The 24,303-nt window shown below is 40.3% G+C and overlaps 2 protein-coding genes across 3 annotated transcripts in view; both read right to left on the reverse strand.

The window, feature by feature from the left end:
• Positions 1–9,767, reverse strand: part of PLBD1 (phospholipase B domain containing 1) — a 38,228-nt gene extending 28,461 nt beyond the window's left edge. Inside the window, exons 1-2 of the mRNA XM_059472237.1 lie at positions 9,547–9,767; positions 2,800–3,019 (exon numbers count right to left, since the gene is read on the reverse strand). Coding sequence (XP_059328220.1) covers positions 2,800–3,019; positions 9,547–9,628 — 302 coding nt within the window. The 5' untranslated portion in view covers positions 9,629–9,767. The remainder of the gene's footprint in view (positions 1–2,799; positions 3,020–9,546) is intronic.
• A 2,769-nt stretch (positions 9,768–12,536) lies between these two features.
• GUCY2C (guanylate cyclase 2C) overlaps positions 12,537–24,303 on the reverse strand; it is a 43,396-nt gene continuing 31,629 nt past the window's right edge. For both annotated transcript variants that reach the window (XM_059472707.1, XM_059472706.1), the window contains exons 19-27: positions 21,815–21,903; positions 21,005–21,096; positions 19,289–19,447; positions 17,735–17,927; positions 17,162–17,336; positions 16,130–16,228; positions 15,266–15,360; positions 14,575–14,651; positions 12,537–12,772 (exon numbers count right to left, since the gene is read on the reverse strand). In XM_059472707.1, coding sequence (XP_059328690.1) covers positions 12,598–12,772; positions 14,575–14,651; positions 15,266–15,360; positions 16,130–16,228; positions 17,162–17,336; positions 17,735–17,927; positions 19,289–19,447; positions 21,005–21,096; positions 21,815–21,903 — 1,154 coding nt within the window. In that variant the 3' untranslated portion in view covers positions 12,537–12,597. The remainder of the gene's footprint in view (positions 12,773–14,574; positions 14,652–15,265; positions 15,361–16,129; positions 16,229–17,161; positions 17,337–17,734; positions 17,928–19,288; positions 19,448–21,004; positions 21,097–21,814; positions 21,904–24,303) is intronic.

The following is a 24,303-nucleotide window of genomic DNA, read 5'->3' on the forward strand; positions in this document are numbered from 1 at the left end:
GGAGTTACTGATTGAGAAAGGCTGTTTCCCAGTTTTACCCCAGAAGACTTGTTTAACTGTCCCACAGAAAGAACATCTGCCTGCATGTTAATGAGGATTCTCTAAATTTCTAGGCTAGATGAGGGAAAAATGGAGTTCTGAGCGCAATCTTAACATCTGCAGACTCAGGGAGTTCTCACTTCTCCTGCAATTTAAGAAATTGCAAACAGTCTATAAAAGGATTCATTAGTTGCAGTTTGGCAAATAAAAACCCACCAAGGTCATGCAGCTAAAACCTGAAGTACTAGGTTCTCTGTCTTATCAAGGGACAAGAAAGTACATTACTATTTCATCTCTGTTCCTTACCTGAAACATTTTCAGAAGGTATTAGCTTCTGGAGAAGCCTTCTTTATCCAAAATAGCTTTACACAACCTGACAGAAAAAACTTGTTTGTAACTCACAGAGAGAAATGTGCTTGCACTGCAGTTACAGATGGACAGTGGGGCAAAGAAATAGCCAAAAAAATTAAACTCAGTATGTATAATATTTGATACTCATTTTATTGACAGCAAGCATTTTCAGATTTTGCACTTGCCAGGAGATTTCTTGGTGGATTTTCTCAAAAAGTCTCCCCGGAAAAGGCAGGCTTTGGCTACTTCTGATTTTGCATCTTAACCCACTCTTGCACTTAACCTCCTTTCAAACAGCTGAATTTCCCATTTTGCTTAAAAGCCTAAGTCTCAAACCATACTTTTCCATATTAATACAAACCCTCAGCTTCACTTCTGTTCATTAATAGTTCTGCTACATCCACTTCTTTACAAAGAGCCACTCAGTGCTGGAGCTGTTAGCCCCAGAGTAACAGCAGCCAGGGCTAGGAACCAACCTCAGTAAGCACATAACCTGCAGGAGGCAAAAGCCTTGAGCAGAACAACTTGGATAACTTCACTTCTGTGAATCTTCACTCAACACACATGGAAAATAAAGGGAGAAAACCTCCTTCCTCTAAAAGTTAGCCTAGAATAAGATATCAGATAAATCCCTGCAGACACTGTTCCAGATTCAAACCACATAAAAAGAAGCAGACTCATACTTAAGTTTGTTTCAAACCCAGGAAGACACATAAATCTACTGTGGAGGCAGAAGAGGAGAGGGTGTGAGTTGTTCCTACTACAGCACTACTTGCCATCTAATTGAGCTTAGCATGGACTGGGCTACCTGTACTGTGACAAAACTTAAGCTTAATCACCTATTGATTAACACATCTAGGTAAAGCCTTAGGAAAAAAACCTGTTGAACAATACCCAATTTTAACAATATTCTAGATGTAATGCTAGCATTCCCCAGATTCAGGGATAGTTTACATAAACTGGCCAAACAGGGCAAGGCAATAACCTCTCACATCAAATAACAGATCTCTCATGAGCTTAATGTCCTTTCCTGTCTGGACTACAGGTTGTGTACTATGAATTTTAGGACTCCTTCACTCCCTCAGAAGTGTTTTGTTATTGACAAATATTACTTTATTGAATTTCCTTTATGCACTTCCAGAGACCTAGGTGCCTCACCAGTAAAACCTACTAGAGAATCACATTATCATATGCCCAGAGAACTATCCATAAATATTAACTGATCTTAAAATATCTTACTAATTAAATGAATATAATCTTGTCCAGCAGCTGTACCTGACAAATGTTCAGCAGACAACCTTCCCTTGCTGGCCTGTGCAGCACAGACTATGAGTATTTATTTCAGTATTCTGAAAGCAAAGCTGATGAAGCCAAAAAGTCAAGTCACAGCAGCCATTGCAAACTCCTCCCAGCATCAGAATTTTGGCATTTTTCTCTTCCTATGACTATGCTGATAGAGCAAAAGATGGAGCTTGTTCAACAACAAGCCACGTGTCATCACACGTATCACCAGCTATAGAAAATCATAGAATCACTTAAAAGATTGGAAAAGACCCTTAAGATCATCAAGTCCAACCTAGCACCACCATCTGCTATCAGGGAATATTTCATAATATCATTCTGTCTTCCAACTTAGCGACAGAAAGAACAAAGTCTGATTAATTTTTCTGGTTGGCTATTTTTTGGGGTTATGGATTTTTGTTTTATTTTAGGAAAAAAGCCCTGCACTGGATTCATAACAAGTACAAAATTCTCTCACTTTTCATAGATGTGCACTGTGGGAAAGGCTCAGTCCCTCAGGGCTTCCAGGAGAACACTAACCCTTCCAGACACACCCCAGTCTGCCTTCAGGCCTATAGTTTTTGGGTTTTTGTTGCTGTTGTTTTGGGTTTTTTTTAAGTTGGCCAAAACAACTCCCCATGCTGTGAAGTTTCAGTATCTGCTCTCCAGCAGTTTCTTGACATTATCTGCTGAAAAACATCCTTAAGGAAGCACTGCAGACCTTGCTAGCAACATTTCTCCCTGCCTGAGCTGCTCTCAACTGCCTGATCAGCCACCAAACTACAAGCTGGGAAATAACCACACTTCTTGCTACTCCTTATGCACTTCCTTATACTTACATTATTTTGTGATTACATTACTTAAGCAGTAATACAGATACAGTACCCATCTATCCCACCAAAGTGTTGGGAGATGCTGCAGGACGAGAAGGGGAGGGCACATCCTGATCCCATAATGAAGAAGCTATACTTTGTACCTGCTACTAATTAAAGAATACCACACAGATGCAAAATGTATCATTAGTTTAAAAGGAAAGGAATTTAGGACAATGAAAGCAACCAAAGAACATCACAAGTACAGAAATCCACTGGAAGTGCCATGAATTGAGTTGCTTCCTGAGGTACTTACGGAGCTGTGAGATAGCCTTCCAAGAAGCCAGCAACATACATAATATCTTCATTGCTTAAGGTCTGTGAGCCATAGCCTGATCTGATCTCCAGGACTCCCCAGCCTGTTGTCTGTAGACTGTTGTTGTAGAAGCCATAAGCATCTCCACTCCTGTCCAGACTATTCCTGACCTGAAGTATTTTTTCAGCTTTATTCCAGTACACAGTTGCATAGCGGAGTTCTGTGGTGGAGAAGAAAGGAGAAAGGGAAACAAATATAAAAGGTGTTTCCTATGCAATACTGAAGTGTCAAGACAGTATTTTGGCAATTTAAAAGTTAATTTCATAGCTTTCCATCAAGTTTAGTTCTACTGCAGAGATCAGCACTAATGCTAATATACTGAAAAAGGGCATGAGGAGTAACTGGAGTTCTACAAGAGCTCACAGCTAAATATTCTCATGTCATTCTTCTGGAAGTTTTCTACAACTCGTTCAGTGTACAGCTCCAGCATAGCAGAGTGTTGACATGAAACTCTGAGTAGTATTTCCTTACCTGGCCCAGAACACAAGCTATACAAATCTTATTGAAAGCAACTTTAGAAGACAGCATGCCTTAGGAACTGCAAAGGATTATAAACTACACTTGACTTAATTTTCCACCTAAAGATTCAAAAACTTCTAAAAGCTTTCTACACAGACCATCTGGGAAACCAATTCCTGAGATGACATAACAGAAGCAGTAGGACACAGTAGATCACAAACTTAAAGACAAAAGCACAGCAGGTATGCAATCCTTTACCAAGTACACGGTGTTTATCATGCATCTGAAATAGAATTGATCCTAAGCATGATACAAACAGGAAGGAAGGGAATAGACTTCTCAGTTTTCCATTTGGACTGCTGTTTTAAAAAACATTCTGGATTACTTGTGTTTCAATCCTGCAAAACTGAAGAACAAAGAGCAACGTAAACCGCCTTCTGAAAAAAAACCCCAAACCACACCACCAAACAAGCAACATCAAAAAAATCCCATGTGCTACAATTCTAATTGACTCCTCTCTAAGAGGAGTTGTGATTACATCAGCTCTCTATGCATGACTGATCAAATCACTACTACATCACTGTGAGAAGAGTTAAAAAATTGTATGTCAGAGGTCCAAGAATCATTTTAAAAGTTTTAAGAGATAAATTCATAAATAGCCCTTCTGAATGACTGCACAGCCCACTGGCATATCACCAGCAAATTTGCTGAGGGAACACTGCCTCATCACCCAGGTCATCAAGGAAGATGCTGACCAGTATCAACCCCTGGCACAGACCACTTGTTACCAGCCTCCAGCTAGGCTTTGTACCACTCTGCACTAGGTCAGTCTTCATGACGTACTAGACACACTTCTCATGGGAACAGCAAATGCATTGGCAGAACAAGAATCTTAGTAGGGAAAGAACTTTGCTTTTTCCACATTCTGTGAAAAGAAGTCGTTACATGAGTCTATTCAGAGATGAAGTAATTCAGGGACTTGGAATACAGTGCTTAAAAACATGATTTTCAACTGCCAGGTACTGAGGATATTTAAAGGACAGACATGACAGACTTTCATTAGCTCTTCAAGCAGCTATGAGCTTAGTCTTCTGTTGTCTCCTTAACTATCTTCTAGTAGTAGAAGCAGTAATTCCTACTTTAGATTAAAAGCAAAAATGGGAATCACTCAGACTGAAAAATCTGTGAACTGAAGAGCAGGCTGATAAGGGTCATCACTGATGAAAGCCAAAGACCACCTTACAAAGCTAAAGCTTATATACCAAAAAAGTCAGGGCAAAGAAAGTTCTGTGAGGGGATGATGCAAGGGGTCAGAGCAGAACTTGCCTGTCCAGCAGTAAATGGGAGGGCTGATTCCAACCAAGAAGCCCACTGCAGGGCAGAGGAGAGACTACTTGCACAGTAAACAAAGATGTTGAGGAACAGATAAAAAGAGAAATAACAAACTAAGGCAAACCATGACCATCTTTCCATCTCTTCAGGTGGCTGTGGAGAGGTGGCTGGCATTCAACAGGAAACAAGGCAGCTGGGTATTGCTATTAGTGCCTGCAAACTAAATAGTGATGTCAGAATACCTATTAGACCTGTAGAGAAGCTGTGCCTGCCTAAATCAAAAGAGCTGTTGCTTTCCTTTGGAAAAGAAAGCTGATGCCAAAGCCAGACAGACTCATCTGACACAGGTACTTGCACAGTGGGCTGGGTTCCTTTGTTTTATGCTCTGCCAGAGCATGAACGTGCAGAGCTATTTTCAAAAGTCCAAACAAACTTTTGAATTACCCCTGGAGTCTGCCCTGTCCCAGCTTCCCTACATGACAAATTTAATCTGAAGAAAACCAGAGCTCAAAGCGGGTGGGAGAGAAGAAGAAACATCAAATCACAGGAGAACTTGCAACAAACCCTGAGAGGCCTTTAAAGGAACAGCATCAAGGTAGCTGTTACAGTTTCACAACAGTGCTGCAAACCACTATTTCCCATTAGGGCTTTTTCTTTTGATTGACTCATCATCTCATTTTCACCTTGCAGCTGGAGTTAAAACTACAAGCTTATAAACCTGTCTACACTACAATGTAACCAAAGCATTTAGTACCACCTAATCTGGTCCAATTTCATTCTGTATTCATCTAAACAAGCAGGACTGCCTTTGCCAAGAAAGCCATCCAGAAGTATAATACGGAATATGGATATACAAGAAATATGTGCACATTTTCAAACAATTCTGTTTGAGTTCTGAAGAAAACAGAAGCCCTCCTATTGAATAACATTTATATTTGAATTTGAATATTACATTTATTTTTGGAGGGTGAGACAGGAGCCCTAGCACCTCTTATCCCAGCAGTCATATTGGTCAATTTTTGCATAGAAAGCAATTGCAATGTCTCCATGAACCCACAACTCATCTTTTCATCATCAAAGTTAAGACCTCCAAGTGTTCAGCCTGCTAGAACTCTGACAAATCAGAGACTGTGATAATCTCTAACTATTGCACAACAGTGTTGCTTAGAATAACCTCAATAACACACCAAAGCACACACTAGCTACTGCAATGAACAAGTCAAAATCCTGGGGGATGGGGTGGGCCAGTGGCATCATCCTTCCCTTCCATGAGCCAGCCAGGAGAACTGCACAGCATCAGCACTACAGAGTTTCACCACAACCACCAGTGGGGAGGGAGAGAGATATGCAGAAGTGCAATGACAGAATAAGCCTGGAAAAAGGAGTTTCTTCTCCTTTCTGCAGGAAAAGGGGACTGGGAGGAGCCTTCCTTCAAGCTGCCTCCTTTTAAAGATACATCAACCCTTCTCCCAAATACAGATCCAGAAACAGAGACTACAGCTGGGAGAGTGCTGGAATTTCTACAGCAAGTGAGAAATATCTGCTTTCTGTCAAAATTATTCCCTAAATAATGGGAAAAGGGTATTCAGCCAGGAAAATAGGAGGTGGTAGCAGTCCCTTTGGGTTTTAAGCTGGAACACCAAATCTGTTCTCTGCCTTTTGGGCTCAGTACAGGCATTTCAAAAGTTATGTTAAAATTGTATATTGTCTTTTACTTGGTGGCAGCTGCAGAGTAGAAATACTTACATGTGCATTAGAATATGAAACAAGCAATTAAAGGAAATACTAAGATAGGGGACTGACATGAGATGAAACACAAGGAAAGCAGATGGTGAAGAAGACATGAAGGAATAGCAGGAATCTGCAATAAAAGAAGAGAATTGACAGAGAAGACGAAAAATGAAAGAAAAGCAGTATGGAGATGGCCCAAGACAATCTAACAAGCACACTACTAGTAATATTTATTAAATAAATTAGACCCAAAAAGTAACACCTGGCATGCATTAAGAACACCAGTAAGATTTATTTGGCAATATGCAACAGCTTTTGGAAAAGGAAAGCTTTTCCTTAGGCTTTCCCAGCTATAAGTTGTTTTTAAAACATACATATATCAAGTTAGGTTACTGGACTTTATACTTAGAGAAATGAGTAGAGCTCTTTTCCTTGCTGGATGAAAGAACTACAAGGTCAGGGGGTGAGAAATAATATTCGTATTTTTCCTTAGTCTGCCAAGCAAGCCAGCTCACAAGCAATGGAACACTAGTTAGTTCACACATAACAAGCTAAATTAACAATTGTGAGCATCTCCTACTAATATGAAAATTTAGTAGTTAAGGAAACCAGTAGTTAACTACTAATTTTTATCTGTGGCTTTCCAAATGTGAAGCTATTTTTTTGTAGAGGTGTTCTTCATAGATTCTGCCCATAAACTTTCCACTAAATAGGGAAGATAGCACTCTGCTGTTTCACCAAAGACTAGTTTTGCATCACTTCAAAATACAAAAAACTTTAGAACAAAATTGCACATTTGATTTCAGTATACTCTCCCCTACAACTAATGTTCAGTAGTAAAGATTCTATTATCACAGTATAGCATTTAAATATTTAAGGTCAACCATAATAAGGGTTTCTGTTCAATGTTTTAATTTGAAAGACCTTGACCTATTTTTCCATTAAAAATTTTATAGAATCATAGAACGTTAAAGTTCGGAAGTGACCTTAAAAATCACTTAGTTCCAACCTCCCTGCCATAGGCCTCATCACCTTTCACTAGTCCAGGTTGCTCAGGGCCCCATCCAACCTGCCCTTGAACATTTCCAGGGATGGGCCACCCACAACTTACTTGGGCAGCCTGTGCCAGTGCCTCAGCACCCTCACAGTAAAGAATTTCTTCCTGCATCTAATCTCAATCTGCCCTCCTTCAGTCTAAAACCACTACCCCTTATTCTGTCACTACCTGCTCGTATAAAAAGTCCATTTCCTCCTTTTTATAATTCCCTTCTGGGTACTGGAAGGCTGCAGTGAGGTCTCTCCAGGATGAACAACCCCAGTTGCCTCAGTCTGCCTTTGCAGGAGAGGTGCTCCATCCTTCTGACCATCTTTGTGACACTCCTCTGACCCCGCCTGTCCATGTGTTTATTTATTTAGAAGCAGCATTTGAACTATTTTTGAAAGGCTGTATAACTCTAAAGAACAAGGGAGATTTCAATACATGGTTATGATTGGAATCTATTACAAAACAAAAGTATTTCAGGGCTTCTTTAGAGATTAGCTTAAACCACACAAGAAATTAACAAAGCCCAGTAATTTTCAAATAAAGGAGTATATGCTTTCTTGATCTGCCTGAATATAAGCTATTTGTGCTTTCTATTCGACTGGCCTTAATTAATCCTATTTCCTCATGCATTTCAGGTCTAAGTAATTTTTTCAATTTGCTTCCAACAGGCCTGTCCATTGAAGCCTAATGCCCTGATTTATGCTTACATCAGTGAAAAGTAATATTCAAATGTGACCTATCAATTAAGGGTTTCAGTCTTGTATGGTTTTCATGTTCACAAGGATACTTACTAGTAAAGCTCAGCAAATTTGCCAAAACAGTTATAGGTACCTAGTATAGGTCACCCAGAGGAAACAAAACCAGCCATTCAACAAGTAGTTTCAGAAATGTCATGACTCAATTTAAGTCATATTAAAGAACATTCTCTAGAAACATTTTCCAAAGTGTATGATGAATAATCTTCAAGGCATTCAAAGTGCTAAAGAACAATGAACCAATTTTCAAAAACCCAAACAATGGAATCTAGACAATTCACAATGTTGAAAGCCATTTACTCTATTAAATAGCCTAAAGGCATTTCTATTTGCTCCTTTGTAGCTTTCCTAGTAACTCAATTATGATGCTAGAAATCAGTTGGGCATTAGGTGAAACTCCTTCATAGCCTAAACTTCCTTTCATTTCCTCTAGATAATTTACAGCTAACCCTTCCTTCCCTCTTCCTAACTGAAGTTTTTGCCGATCCATGCAAAGTTTTGAAAGTATGTCTGCAAGATGAGATAGGACTGCCCACAAAATGATATGCTTATAACATTTTGCACACGTTGAAACAACTGTTACGTGAATTTCTCCTTGGTTTGTGCCACTTCATACATTGACTGGAAACTTCCTGGAAGATAAGCACCGAATCCAGCCTTTAAAACCTTCAGAATTTATTGAAAGCAGCACAAGAGTGAGATACTCTGTCCCTGCCCGAGGCAGCGTGGCTGGAACAAGATAATCCTTAAGGTCCCTTGCAACTCAAACCATTCTGGGATTCCGTATGAGCGCTGAAGCACAGACCATGACCTATACCCCACAAGGCAGCACTAAAACTCTGTTAGTCACAAGCTGCAGCACGCTGTAGGCCACAGCACCACAACGAAGTCTTCATCCCGAACGATTCCCGTGCCGGCATATGACATTGAAAACCAGCTCGGCTGGGAGCTCAAGGCAATTTCCCACCTGTCGGATCCTCAGTTTAAATCCCCGCGCCCCTTCTGGGAACTGGGAGGATGTTTAGAAAGCGCCGGCACCGAACACCCACGAGGCAGCACGGCCGGCTGCCAGGCACGAGGTGCTCGCGGAGCAGCCGCTGAGGGAGCGGAGCCAGCCCGGCCTGCGGGGTCCCGCCGTGGGGAGCGGGGCCCGGCGGCCTCGCACCCACGTCCCAGGCAGCACGGGGCGGAGGCGCGGCTGCCACGGGCGGGGCGCGGAGCCTCCGCCGCAGCCGAGCCCGGGCCGGGCTACCCCTCCCGACCGCCTGGCAACACTCGCGGGGCAGCCCCTGTGACTCCTGTCGTCCCCCCCGCCACGGCGAGGGGGCTCTGGCCGGCCACCCCCCGCGCCCTCGCTCGCCTCACCTGCGTGGCCGCCCGCCGCCGCCCACAGGAGGACGAGCGCCCAGCAGCAGCAGCGGCACACGCTGCCGCCCGCCCGGACCATGCCGCCGCTCCCCCGTGACTCCTCCGAGCGCCGGGAGGCGGCGGGACTTTAAGAAGTTCCCTCGCTCAGGGCAGGTCTCGCCGCTGCCCCCGCCTCCTCCGGCGCCCGCCCCGGCCGCGGCGGCCCGTGCTGGAGGTGGCTCTGCTGGGGACGGTTGTTCCCCGCGCCGGTCGCCGGGATGTGCCCCGGGAGCGGTGGAATCTTTCCTGCTCCGATACGGGTTTGGAGACCCCAGGGCCTGGCTGAGGTGTGGGAATCACCCCTGGCCGAGGTCCGGCGTCGCAGGGTAGTGAAGGCGGGTCCCCAGGCAGGTGCTTGTGGCGGCCCTGGACTTCCCGAGGGTGATTAACCTTGAAGGGGCGAAAGCTTACCAAAAACGGCTGTGGAAAGACGCAAGAGGAGTTGCGCGATGCTTATCAAAATATGCGTTTTGCATCACAGCGTGAGAAACGACAGCGAAGGGCAGCTTTCAGCCCTGTTAGAACAGTAACTGCTGTGTGTGTCCCAGCAGAAGAAATGAGGGGCAGAACTTTTCCTAAGGTTTACAGATAGAGACAACTTTCCTTGGGGTTTTCCTTTGCACCCGTGATTCAGACCATTTTGAGGCACTGCGTTTTTGTCTCACCCAGTGTTGGATATTCTGCCATTATCTGAAAAGGGCCATTATTTGTACTTTGTGTTTCAGTAATTGTTTAAGACAGTTTGAATTTGATACCGGTGCCTGTAATAGCCCCATATAACACGATCACATGCCAACCAGTTCAGGCCAAGTAGTAAGCCTTGGCCCCAAGCCCTGGGTAAGAGCACTGTGTCACCAGGCTGCAGGGATCCTTCCATACCTATCACCACTTTGTTCTGGGTTACTTTTCACTTAGAGAGAAGGAAAAAACAGACATTCAAACCAGAAACCAGGATTTTTAAAAGGGTAGTCAGCGTTGATTTTATTGTGGTGTGTAGGCAACAGATACGTGCAGGGACAAAATCATGTGAAAAAGAAATCTACCAGAAGATGGGTCTATCAACTCATTGTTAAGGTACCTATTTCTCTTCACAAAATGATACAAAATGTATTGTCTGAAGAACACTGGAAAGAGAAGGGCTGCTGAAAACTAAGCACTTTTTTAAAGTAATTTTCTCAATCAATGTCAGCAGACATGCTCTAAAATAATTTGTATCTCAGGGGTGTCAAGGAACCCATAAAACTCTTCTTTAAAAAGAGAAAGTAGGTCACTTGTATCACTTCAAAGATCAGAACGGCTCTGCTTGGGGTAATCACAGTGGTCATCTTCAGGCTTGACGAGTCCAGCATTTGTCACTACAATACAGCTCCACTTGCTGAGTGTTCCGGCCACAGCAACCAGAATAGCCCAGCAGTGCCCAGTAGCCCAGCAGTCATGCTCAAAAACACAGACACAGAGACAAAGCTTGTGGATTGGCACCACGAGGTAGGAAATAGCAAACTTTATATTTTTATTGTACTCATACTCTTTTCAATACATACCAGTTTTAGCTCATCAGGGTTTTTGGGTTTTTTTTTTCTATCCTCACCCCAATGAATGTTTCCATTAGGACACTGAAGATGGTATGGTATTAATGCCAGTTTGAGTTTCAGATTGGTAATATATCATGTGAAAGCTGTGACTGTTGGGTACACACTTTCTGTTATTTGTCTGTATCATGTTCCTGAGTGTAGGAATAGATACATCTGTTAGATAAGAGTATAAGCCCTACAGAACTTCATTATTGATTTTTTCCAGTAATCTTTGCACTTCAGATCTATTTACATCTATATTGTTCTTTTAACGTGTGTGTGTGTGTGTGTGTGTGTGTGTGTGTGTGTTCTTACAAAGCCAGCTTCTCTTAGAAAGAAAAAACAGAGGCAATTGGATTGCTCTCTTTTAATTCTTTTTATGTTGTTTAGTTGAGCAAAAATGCTGTTCAAAACTATAAAATAATGAATTTGCACCAGTTTTATTGCTGAATACTGACCAATATTTGACAATGCTGGAAGTAGTTCTGCTTTGAAAGCCAACAATGCACAAAAGGCCCTTGCAAAAGCAGATATTCTTCACTCACTAGATGTTATTTCTTCATGTGAATGCTGATTTTCTTTTACATGTGACCCCTGTGCTTTTGTTGCTTGTTAAAGCTGTTTATTAATACCAGTACCATGGTGTCAGTTGAAGAATGAGTCATCTGAGTAAAATTTGCTTTACATTAAAAAAAAGTTGAATTGCAAAGGTCTGAGGTTAAGAAATCGAGATAATTTTATTTCCTTAATTTCTGTTTCACTTCTGGTTTGGGGGCAGAAGCAGAAGTAGTGAAAAGATATGAAAGTGTCTTGTTTTGTATGAATGAGTTTCATTTTTCAGGCCCAGGAGATTCAGCTAAACTTTACAAACCATACTTCTGGAATAATCTCCCAATGTAAATAACAGAAGTGTTGTCTCTTGAACAAAGTCAGCTTGATTCAAGAAAACATGTGAAACACAGAGGAAAATAGCAGAAGAAGCAAAAGAGCAACATATTCACGTTATACATATGATATATTTCATTATATTTTCAAATATATTACACCAAATCTATCTTCACATAAAAATTACAAATTAAATACAACATCTAAAGATCATGACAAATTACGGTTTTCCTGTGAATATTTTCAGGAGTGGATTATTGAACAGACTATCACAATTTAAAAAAAACTAACTAAAACAAAACCCCCCACTATTTTCCAGACTCGAGTGCAAATATTTCCATTTACCTCAAATCGTGCTGCATGTGTCCTAACAAAGTCACCCAACAATTTCAGTGAGGAGAAGTTTGATTTACTGATAGCAGGTTGGATGGTAAAAAGGACTCTTGAAAAGGTGTATTCTTTTTCCTCTAATTGTGTCTACAAGCCTCCAGCCTCCACATGAAGTTGTCCAGAGAGTTGCTGCAGCTTTTTGAGTCATGCTAGATATCCAGTTTTAAATATAAGTGGTAAAATTCTCTGTGCTGACCAGTTGCAGGTATTCCAGGGTACCTGATCGGTGGCTACCTACCCGCGAAAGCTCCTGTGCCTTGGATCCTTCATTTTCCCTTTTCTCAAGACTGTTGGTTATCATCTCTGCTAAGTCATCGTGTAACCGCTGCTGATTCTCCCTGAAATCAACAGGATGGGGAAAAAAATTCAGTGATTCACACGTTTTTGGTGATCCTCAGGTCACCAGAGATTTTTAAACATTTCTATTGCCACGTTAATCTTAATGTTATTCACACACTACTGATAAAAAGTAGGGACAGGACAAATTCGGCTTCTGAATTTAGGAACAGAAGAAGGATTTTCATGTGATTTTTCCAGATAGTATGGATCAGTGTCTTTGCACAAGAGGTCGGTAGCTGTGTCATTACTGACCTTAAAAAGTCATGATCACTTGCACAAAAAGGAAGACACCAATGCAATCCTAATCAAAATAGTTTGTAGCTTTCGATATCATTACTTTATGGCACCAGGACTTTACCTATTCAACTTCAGGTGGCCTTCAGTAATAGAGTTGCCATTGTTTCAGAAACTTCTTCAGTGTATTTGGCTTTTGCTGGAGTACCCCACATATGACAATTTTTAAGGGGCAATCATATATGAAGAAGTGAAAACAAAAGCATCATGTGCTACAGCTCAAGAGGTACTTTAAATTGTTGAATTGCAGAAGATTGCCAATTCAATAATTCTAATAGTCTCAACAGATCATATTAATTTTAAAAAAGCAGTTCTGAATTTACAAAAGAGATGTATCATGAGGTAGTCTTGACAGTATTTCCTGCTCAGCCCAGACTCTTGTACTTTCCATTTTAAAAAACAACAAAGTTCATGAGATTCTGTAGCAGATTAAAAATTTGATTATTTCTGTTTTGCAAATACCCTGAGAAAACCCTCATATTCCACTTAATCTCCTCTTTTCTCTTAGGGAATAAATGGACTGAGAAATTTATTTGTGCAAAGGACACACTGTGAGACTCAAAACTTACAGCAGGAGCAAGCTGTAACATTTACTTATGCATTTCAGGACAAGGGATCCCTGTATCTGGCAAACAACAATTTCCAATATCATTACTTCAATTTGTAAGGAAACATTGCCATTTCAAAGCGGATGACAACAAATTCCTACTTACTGAAGACCAACTGTGCCCAGGTGTTAAGAGCAGAAAATGAGGAACTTCTACATTTAGTGAGTTTGCAGGAAATAAAGAGGTACTTATATGCAAAAGATACCCTAAGAAAATGCAACAAGTTTTCCTGACTTCAATTTTGCATAGTTGCTCAAAAACATCACTTCCACTATGGCTACATTTTATTCAATTCTAATGCAAAATGATGGCTCAGCTCCAAAATATCAACTTCATTTTTTTTTTTACTGATAACTTCTCTAAATGTTAGAAAGTAATCTCTTGTTTAATTTTTAAAGGCTTTATCCCTGTGCAGTACTACAGTAACTTTGTCCACCTCTTGTAGCAGAATAGTGCTTGAAATCCTGCAAGTTCCATTCCTCTTACAAATTCCTCCACAAGAGTTCACAGGCACAACAGAGCTGCACACTCAATTGTGGTTATCCTCTTCCTGTAGTGTGACACACAGGTGCCACTAGGACTAAACTTGTGGGAATTTTATTTTTTTAATTTTCCTGTCCATCTCTTGCTTTTATCACATCACCAACTTGTCCTGTAAATCTTAGAACATTTCCAAGGCAAAGAACCTGCTAAAGATTTATAGAGACAACCTTCAGCACACACACAGTCCCATGTAATGAATATTTACATGTTTATATGCTTATACACTATCAAGCCTCTAACAACTGGAGGCAAATTCAATGATATAAAAAATCCACAAGTGCCAAGGAGGAACAATAAAGGCTAAAGTGCAAAGAATGGGAATTTCTCCTCCCTTTTCACATAAAAAAACGTCTTACACAGAAGGAGGTGTTGGGAGATTGTATTTCTTGTCCTCAGTACCCGTCAACCAGTAGGTAATTTCTGTTCCTCTGCCCTAAAGAAGAGAAAGCACAATTTTGAGATTAGAATGCAATTTCCTGTAGTTAATTTACTTAAATAATGCTCTCTTGCACATTGCCATGTTTGCCTTTGCTTATTTTCAGTAACTGATGCTGACAGCAAAGGATTACAAATTAGATGTGAGAAGAAGAATGGGGCAGATGCGGCTGCACTCTCACTTCCTTGTTCCATGACCTGAGACACAAACTGTGGGAGAGGTGAGCTGTGCTGCCTGCCATCAACTCCCAAGGACAGACTAGTAGAATAGATTGAAATAAATGGATTGGTAGATATTAGAGCATGAACAAATTAACACTATATTCAGCTTCCCTTTCAGCAGATGACTTCATTCTACAATCTTTTGTTCCACATGGTATGTTTCATTTATTCTCCACATCTTTATGTTGCTTTAATTTATGAATTAGAGAGCTTTTCATTGCCTGAATTGTCTTTATAGAAGTGTCTTCAACCACTAGAGACCATAATACCTATTTTGATCAGTAATCCTTGTTCCCCAGCTGTTAATTGAGTTCTGGGGTACTCTCAGCTATACAATGCTTTTTTAAATTCCTCTTCTCTGTCTTCATGATTGCACATGGTAAAGGTTACCTTCAAATACGTTTCTCCTCTCTCTTCGTACTGGAATTGGCAGTCTGTTCTTTTCAGGATATTAATTGTAGAACCACTTACATGAATCCTTAATGCTAAAAAAATAGACAATGAAAGCTCAGCCTGGAAACATCTCACATATATTAAGCATATGTGAAAACTGGTGCTATAACAGAAGCTCCTTCAATTGTTATCATCATAAATTCTGAGAGCCAAATTAAATGAGAAGTAATTACACTGCTGTATGAAAACTCTGACTGCACTACAGAGCATATCCAGGCAGGAATAGCTGGTACAGCCCTTGATCTGAAATACAGGTGACAATGGTATCTGTAGTAGTTAGATGTCAAAAGGGAAAAGAGTAATTGTGAGTGACCTATATAGGGAATGCTTATGTGAAGACACTAGGCAGAAGGAGGAAAAACTGGCTCTTGCCACAGTTCCCTAATGGAGAAGTTGATGACATAATTGCTTCAACTTAAAATACAGAATCAATATATTTACACAACAAAGCTGTAATACAATTCTAGGTCAAACTAAAATCTATGGTTCATAGAGTAAAATGAAATTCCAGACACATAAGTATCATATCTTCCAAAGGAACTCAGGCAGTGAACCAGCCTACAAACTCCCTGTTACCAGCACTGAAGCATGAACAGGGAACAACTCTTCAGTGCCCAGTGAAGTGCCCACTGTCACACTGGACAATTAAATAATTGATAATCAAAACAAATATGGCTTCTTTGTCCTTAAAACTTCTGCAAGCTGATAATGTATTGTTCTCATCTGGAAACAGACACTTCAGTCACAAATAACCAATAGCCTTTGGTCCTGTTACACTGATAGCTAAAATTAACTCCTTACGCAAGCCTGTGGATTCCATCCGCGAAGCTGTGTTTACTGTATCTCCAAACAAACAGTAACGAGGCATTTTTATTCCAACCACACCAGCCGCACACGGACCTGCAAATGGGATGCAGAGAGGTAAAAAGGGTGAATCAAGAGACTTGATTTATTCGGCAGGTGTCTCATTGCTGCAAAGCACTGCAACGCCTGGGGGAACTCTGCATTCCTCACCAATGGCAGTACTTTCTACCTCATTTCCCACAGTATCTTGTGGTCTCCCACTACAAACCAAGCCTAGCTCTGTTATTCTTGCATAATATAATAATATGATAAAAAGTACACAGCTGCACAGTGTTAATTGTATTTAAGTAGAATTTCTGTACAGAAAAAAAGAAGTACATTTATTAACTGTCATGTTTGGAAGCAAGAGAAAAATAGAATAAGCTTCATTTTGCAAGGGTGAATAGTAGTGCCTCAAGAGGCTTCCCAGTGCCTCAGTCACTTTCTCTGATGTGTTCTTCCCCTGGCAGTTGGTGTTGAAGTGGTTGAGGAATTTCCCAAAGTTGTTGTGCTATCTGGAGTTCCCCTTTGACAAAAAGTATTTTTATAGATAAATTAAAACATTAAGTCCCACACAGACTCAAAAAAAGTTTTGCTCCAAAAGCACAAAATACAGGCTTTCATCTTTTGCCTAGATAAGCATAGCTGGCCATGACTGATCTCCCCTTCAGTCGGAGAGAAATAATCTGTGAAGGCTTATTTGATACAACTGGTTTAATCACACCAGGAACAGTGGCTGTTGCTCATGCTAGCTACTGACTTAGGCTGTGAATTAATGGCTATGAGCTATTTCACTGCAGCAGGAGCAAAAGAGTGACTTATTTACTCTTGTTACTCTTCCTCTATAAACATTTTTTCAACCTGATTCTTCATGAGGAGTGCTGTGGTATCAGCACTGTATATGGTGTATTACCCGATCTTGTATGGGTGTTAATTCTGTGCAAAACCAGGCAACAACATTGTCACTGTTGATGTAGCATTACTGTGTACCAGAGTGAATTCCAATGCGAATCCAAACAGGCAGCCCTGGCAGATGTCTCAGTTCAAAAGATCCCATGAAGCTGAGGATGTCCAGAGCCATCATGGAGATGTCCACTGCGTGCCGGTTGCCGTTCCTGTTCGGTAAACCACTTACCACCATGTAAGCATCACCAATGGTCTCCACCTGTGGAAATAAAATCAGAACTCACTATTTCCAGACATAGAAGAGTACATCTTTATTTAAAAGCAGAAAGATTTTATCAGATCCTCTTGATCATGACTAAACATGTCTTCCCCTGAGAACAGGATTTTTTTAGTTTAAGGTAGCTGACATCATTTGGGTATATAAGTGTTTATAACTATATCCAGCATTCCAATTAATGAATGTCTGACCACCTACTGTAGGAAATTTGGTATAAGTAGGCACACTGAAAGCATATTTAAATGAAGTAATCATTTGAATATGACCTGTTTTTCTTTCTTTTGCTTTGCTTAGAAGACAGATTCCCAAATCTACCACATCATGCAATTTGATTTGTGTGTCCACTGGTTGTAAATTAGCAGAAGTACAGAGCTAATTACCTTGTAAACATCATGATGGTCAAGAATGTGGTCAAAGTTCTTGTAGATATCGTTGAGCATATCTACCACCTCCATAGGGGTGCTATATTTGCAGAGCGTGGTGAAGCCAACAATGTCACTGAAGTAGATGGTGACTTCTTCAAACAGCTCTGGCTCTACCAGGCCAGTCTCCTTCAAAGACTTTACTACTGGCCTGTGGAAATAAAAGAAGGCAGGAACACAGATGACTAGGGTTCACTATTAAAGGTATTTTTTAATGCAACCTAATTGCAGTATTGCTTTCTGTGTAGGAAACATTAAATAGTTTGCTGAAAACTGCCATTGTAATCACATTTTAGATGCCCATAATGCCTTTCAGCCAGGGACCTCAAAGCACTTACTAATGGTAATTAATGCACTACAGACTTTCAACATCCAGTCATGAGGAAACTGAGACCCAGGCAACTGAGCTTCTTGGTTAAGGTTAGAAACAGGGATATTGAGTCAAATTTAAAACTGAAATTCTGAACTTCCTGATATGTAGACTACATTCTACCCATACAATAAGTAAGAACAGACATATTTTTCTGTTTTCCCAGCACAGAAGTAATTTCATTATAATAATTACATCAACTGATCCTGATTTCAGAAGAGATATCTTAGTCTGGTAATTTATGGAAGAAAAATTCAATACCATGATAGTCAATGTCTATTCAAGAGGGACCTTCTTTTTCTTGCAATTCTAAATCCAGGGAAATATCTGTTCCTAGTGGTGATACAAGAAGAGAAGAACTGAAAGAGACCCAGAAAATTATAGGTTTTGCACAGTGCTGTGTTCCATCTACAATGAAATGGTAGCAGACTGATAGGAACAACAGAGAGTGGAAGGAGACATGAATTCCTTGTTGAACTATCTATACAGCCAGATCGTTCTTGATTTCCCCCAAAACTGTATTCAACACACACACTTTTTTTTTACTTTTCTTTTTGCTGATGAGTCATAAAATCAATAACTTGACTACTGAAATACCCTTTAAACTAGTAATGACATACCAAGATAGTTTTACTATTCCAAATGTGCGCAATACCAAAATTACTGGTATTGCCAATATTAGAATGTCAATAACACTTATCCTATAGCATATTCCAAAGAATCCATCTAACCCAGTATGGCCCAGCCAATCTCAGCCCCTCTCTTGCATTGCTAAACCCCAGCCTCAAGCTGGACTCCACTCAGTGCTCTTCAGCTGAAGACACTCCTTCTAACCAGCAGAGCAGAGCTCTGTGATGTGGGGTCACTGTAGACCTGGAAGGCAGTGAAAGAGAGGCTAGGGCTGGAAAGGGGGATCCCATGCATGAAGAAATGTTGAGCAAGATAATGGGTCCCAATACCATCTTGGCATGAAACTCTACCATAGAGTGGAGAGCTCAGGGACAGCTGCTTCTTCTTTCTTTTCTCTCAGGATTAGATTAGATGGGAAGAAAATAGAACATAAACATTAATCCCATCCGCTACCCTGCAATAATCATATGTATGTAAATAAAATGCCAGCAAAAATCCTCCTGGTCAGTTACCTTGGAAGTAACATGAAATTAAGCCTGTCTGCTCTGTCTCTCTCCGCTTTGTACAGCTCTGTCCTTTCCTCCACCAGGTGTTCCAAGTTCCGGGAGTACAGCTGTAGACGCCGGATCAGGGTATCCATGTAGCTTTCATTGGTCTGGCCATGGAAATTACTGCAAATAACAGAATTACACAGGAGTCAAGAAGAAAGACTGATATATGGACATTGTTGAGAGCAGTTAAAAGGACGCCAAAAAGCAGCAGCAGACAACTTCTCCAGTGTTTGACTTCCCTGTAGTTAGAGTGCAAAGTGCCTCAAGTGTGTCATTCTTTTGCTTGCTTGGAGGCCTTATGTAAATGAATTGAAAGTCTATAATCCACACTTGTCAGTTGGAGCTGGTAATTCTTGAAGCACCCTTCAATCACCTAACCCTGCTAATATTATCTATTCCAGATTACCTTAGGTAACCCAGGAACATTCATTTATAAAAAGTAATCGGGAAGCTCAGATTCTGATAGGAAGCTAAAAATAGTAGGTAGAAAACTGCACATAATGTTTAGATGGGGACTGCAGCAGAAGAATTTAGACAATTTAGGGCTGTCTGTTTAGAAGAACAAAGAATACAGTGGAACAATGAACAGCCCCAGGGCTAATTTTACTCACAAAATCCTGCAGACTCAAGCCTACTAAACTCTGGAAGCAGAAGTGTGGTAACATGAGCCACTCAAACCCATGTTTGTCTGGGCAGCCTGCACTCACCAAAGCAGTCTGAAAGTAATTGGTACCAGACTGACTGGAAGAGTCAGATTAGTATTGTATCCAACAGGACTTCAAAATCACTCTTACTTCAAACAAATTTTGTATCAGGGATTCATCATCTTAGACCCACCCATATTGCGTGTGACAAGAGGTAACCTCTTTGCTTTTGTAGGATGAAGGCTTAGGAGCTGAACCAGGAGGCCTTTATATTCAGCTGCAGAAAGTTTATTCAGCTGATACATTGCCATGCATAGTACAGCTGTCCTGTCCATGTAAAATGTAAAATGGTGCTGTTGGGGTTTGTTGACTGGGAGAGCCTTAAAAACTGGAAGCAATGTCCCAGGAGAAGTGATTAAAAGCTCATGGTTTGGTCATTGAAATAATTAATTCAGACCAATGTTCTTCAGGAACAATGCAGCATTGTCCAGGTGGAAGGCCTGTGTAACCCCACTGGGTTTATCCAGCTGTCAGCCTTATTATTTCCCCACAAAGCCCTGTACCACCAAAGCCCTGTAATTAATACTTGTGTGTTACAACTCAGCATTTCTAGTCAGCTTAATTTGGAACCATCCAAACTTTCAAATCATCATTCAAACATCTATGTGCATTCATTTACCAAAACTTAAATTACATGAGTCACTATCCAACTCTTGATTTGAGATAAGGACAGAATTACTTGATTGGTAAAAATCCCTAACTATCCAGCTTGCTACTTTCATAATGTACCAATCTGAAGTATGGTGATCACCTCACCCTCACTCAACTAGGAAATTGAACACAGGTGTATGCATACAAAACATATGCACATGCTCACCTACTTTTCTGCCAAAGAATAGAAGAGAACCTAAATGATGGCATTAAGGGTTTTCACTGACTGAATCATAATCATATCAATTTACACACTTTAAAATATGAGCTTTCTAATAGAGGAGGAGTTTGGAGCATCTTACAAAAAGCCCCTGCTACTCACCTGAATATTTTAGCCAGAGTACTCTCAATTTTCTTAAAGTCAGGCCTTTTCTCTGGATCTTCCTCCCAGCAGTTCTCCACTAGTGTATATACCTTCAAACAAAAATTTAAGGAAAAGTCTACCTGAGTAATGGATATTGACAGAGAGTAGTGCTAAACAGCACTAGTTCATTATGGAATTTCTGGTTATTCTTGACTAGCAACATATTAAATTGTGTGACTAACTGTCTTGAACCTATGGTTAGAACACTCATTGCAGGCATCTCAACTCTGTGATGACTACTGACATGATCTTAACTCGAATTTGCAATATACAAATGAAAGGCAAGTGAATGGATCCAGTCTTGCAGACTGCAGTCAGACACAGTTACTGGCATGGTGGTAAATGCTGTGGTAATTTCCAATATCCCATGTTTGGGATTTTTCTGAAACTGGTGATTCAGCCCAAAAGAATGAGGCTGATTGATGAATATGTGAATATCTACAATACGGACATTTTCATCCACGCAAGAAGGCATAGGGACTACACCAGTGAAAAGAGGTATACTTGAGGTGTAATTCATCCCATCTCAAAGATACCTAAAATAGGTCAGAAGAGTGAGAGCATAAATGTCTATTTGTTTCCAGTGAAATAATTTCCATTACTCGTATTCCACATTGCTGCTAACAACTATAGAATGCAATTTCTTCTGACAAGTTAGGGCCTTTGGAATAAAACGCATAGCTTCCACCTTCCCATGATCATAGGCTTTAGTTTGGCCAGGGCTTCCACTCTTCACCCAGCAAATGGCTTTGTTAATTATTAGCTTACTTCTGCCTGTCTTTCTCCCACTGTTTCCAAGGTCAGGTCTGGTCGGAAAGGCTTTACTCCTTTGCAGTTCTCCACTCTGTAAAGTTTCTCTAGTACACAAAAAATATCAAAGTTTTAAACAAAAAAGCATAAGAAGGACATTGTCATTGTCTATAGCAGTCTATGATGTTACAAGGTAGTGTACAAACAGAACTCTTGAGCACAGTTCCCTCATTTTGATGTGAGTTTCAACTTTGAAGCTTTTCTAAATATATGGCACAAGACCAAAAAAGGTTGGCTTGAAGGTCCCTGAAAGCAAAACAAATAGAAATGTACATGAGTATTTACTGGTCACAGTAGACACTGTGGTTATGGCATCTTCCCAAATGAATGTTGGGCATTATTAGTGTGCCTCTCAGCATGAAGTATAATTATAGTCCAAAAACAATGTGAAAAACCCATTGCAGCTTGATCAAAAGTGTGGAGACATACGCTGCTCATTAGAGCAGTTCAAATCATCCTGCACATGCTTAACTTCCTTAAAACTAAGCTATTCATATAAATGGGTTAAAAGCATTGCATTTGTTAACTCATTTGTACTCCGAGTCATAAAACCCATTCTATGAAAGTTATTTGGACTCTGAACACATCAAAATCAGGCTGCATTTGCACAACTCAATTTAAGCACAGTAAGAGAGAGCTAAAGCAAAAACATCTTCCTTTGTCTTTTTCCTGCAGACTTCAAGAATTCCAGGGAAAGGAAGGTATTTAAAAAGAGAAGTAATTTTTAACCTCTGGAGTTAAGGGAAATTAAAAAGGATTTGTGAATCAGAACAGATAATTTATATTAATAATGTCTGATTATATTTTGGATACAATTTTACTGAAGGAAGCATATAATGACATGAGGAAGATCTATAATTGCACTGGTCTAGGGCAGCTACAGATGCCTAAACATGCCAATGTGCATGATCACACCAAAATGATACAGCAACTTCTGACTTTTTGGTACAGAAATTACAGACTAGAGAAGGAGCAGGAAACTTGAGTCTCCCAAATGCTATAGAGGGGAGAAACTGCTGAGAAGTCTTCTATGGGCTAAGAGACAAGAAAGTCTATGTAGGGCTCATGTTGCAGAAGGAATGTGCTGGCTTTCCATGCTTGGACACACACCTGAGAGAGGAAGTAACAGTACCTATTAGCAACACTGCAATTAGTCAGAAAGTAGTGGACAAGAAAGGCAGCTTGAATTGAGCATTGGTACGTGGCAAGACTTCACAGTCTTTAGCAGTGAATGAGGTGTTTCTGAGAAGAGTGGAGTAACCAGATGGGGAACAGCTTCTTGCAGAGGTGTCAGTGAAAAGGACTATGACCTACTTCTACACATTAGAAATCCAGTTCTGTATACCTGTAATGGGACTTCTTCTCTCTCATTAGCAGCAATATTATTCAACATTAAGTTGATTGATACATATTTTCATGTTGAGAAAATTGGCTCACAGACTAACTGAGAGTTCAATTTTGCTAAGTTGGTGGATGGAGCTCAGGTATGGGGTTTTTTAAAATAAGTCTTTTAAAGTCTGAACACAATCTTTGCTACTGTCATTTAAGCCTGCAGAAGCAGGTGTATCAGTTATCCTGAAATATTAATATAATGTCTTTTAATTTGCAGAGACTAACTTCTGATAGCCTAGACATTGAAAGAGTTTCTCTTGTGACTTAAAAACCAAATGAATCTAACATACAACAGGGACATTTCTTCGTCCACTACCACTGACTCTAATTTGGTACTTTTCCCCCTCTTTTTATCTTGGACATTTGTAAATTAATAGTCACCCCAAGTTTAAGCTACTGTCTTCCAAAGTTAGATGATGCCACAAGCAAAATGCAGAAGTGTTTGAATAAGTTGGTTCACTGTTTTGCTCATCTTGGCTAATGAGTGAATCAGGCATTTAAATGAGGAGCCACTTCAGCAATATGTAATAAAACTAATTCCTTTCTGTTACATGAAATTTGATGAACTGATGAACATATTTTACTCAACTTGCATAAACAAAAGTCAAGAATAATACCAGAAGCCATTCGACCAGCAATGTGTATCTTAAACATCTAATAATGCTTTTATAGAAAAAAGGTTTTGTGGAGAAAACAATCTCCTTGGTGAATGGAAAATGTAAAATTTCATCTGAAATTTACAAAGCAGATTATTTTTTAAGTTACAGTGGACCCAGACTTAGCAAACAGATTTCACATCTAGTAAATTTCTTGTTGTTTTACCTCACATGCTAATATGTAACCATCTCCAGCAACATCGCTTAGGTGCTGTTAGGTACCTAGCTTAGGTGCTACAAAATCTTTAAATTCCATGGATTGTCCTCTTGCTGTTTGAAAGGGACAGTCTTTCCAAAGAGACAGAATACAGCATTAAGATACAGGTCAAAGATAAAACAAAGAACCAGGTTCTGGCTGTGATAGCCAGGGTCAAAAACAGAGCAGTGAGGATGCCACCA

The sequence above is a fragment of the Ammospiza nelsoni genome, chromosome 5, assembly GCF_027579445.1.
Source record: "Ammospiza nelsoni isolate bAmmNel1 chromosome 5, bAmmNel1.pri, whole genome shotgun sequence".
In the NCBI taxonomy this organism is placed as follows: domain Eukaryota; kingdom Metazoa; phylum Chordata; class Aves; order Passeriformes; family Passerellidae; genus Ammospiza; species Ammospiza nelsoni.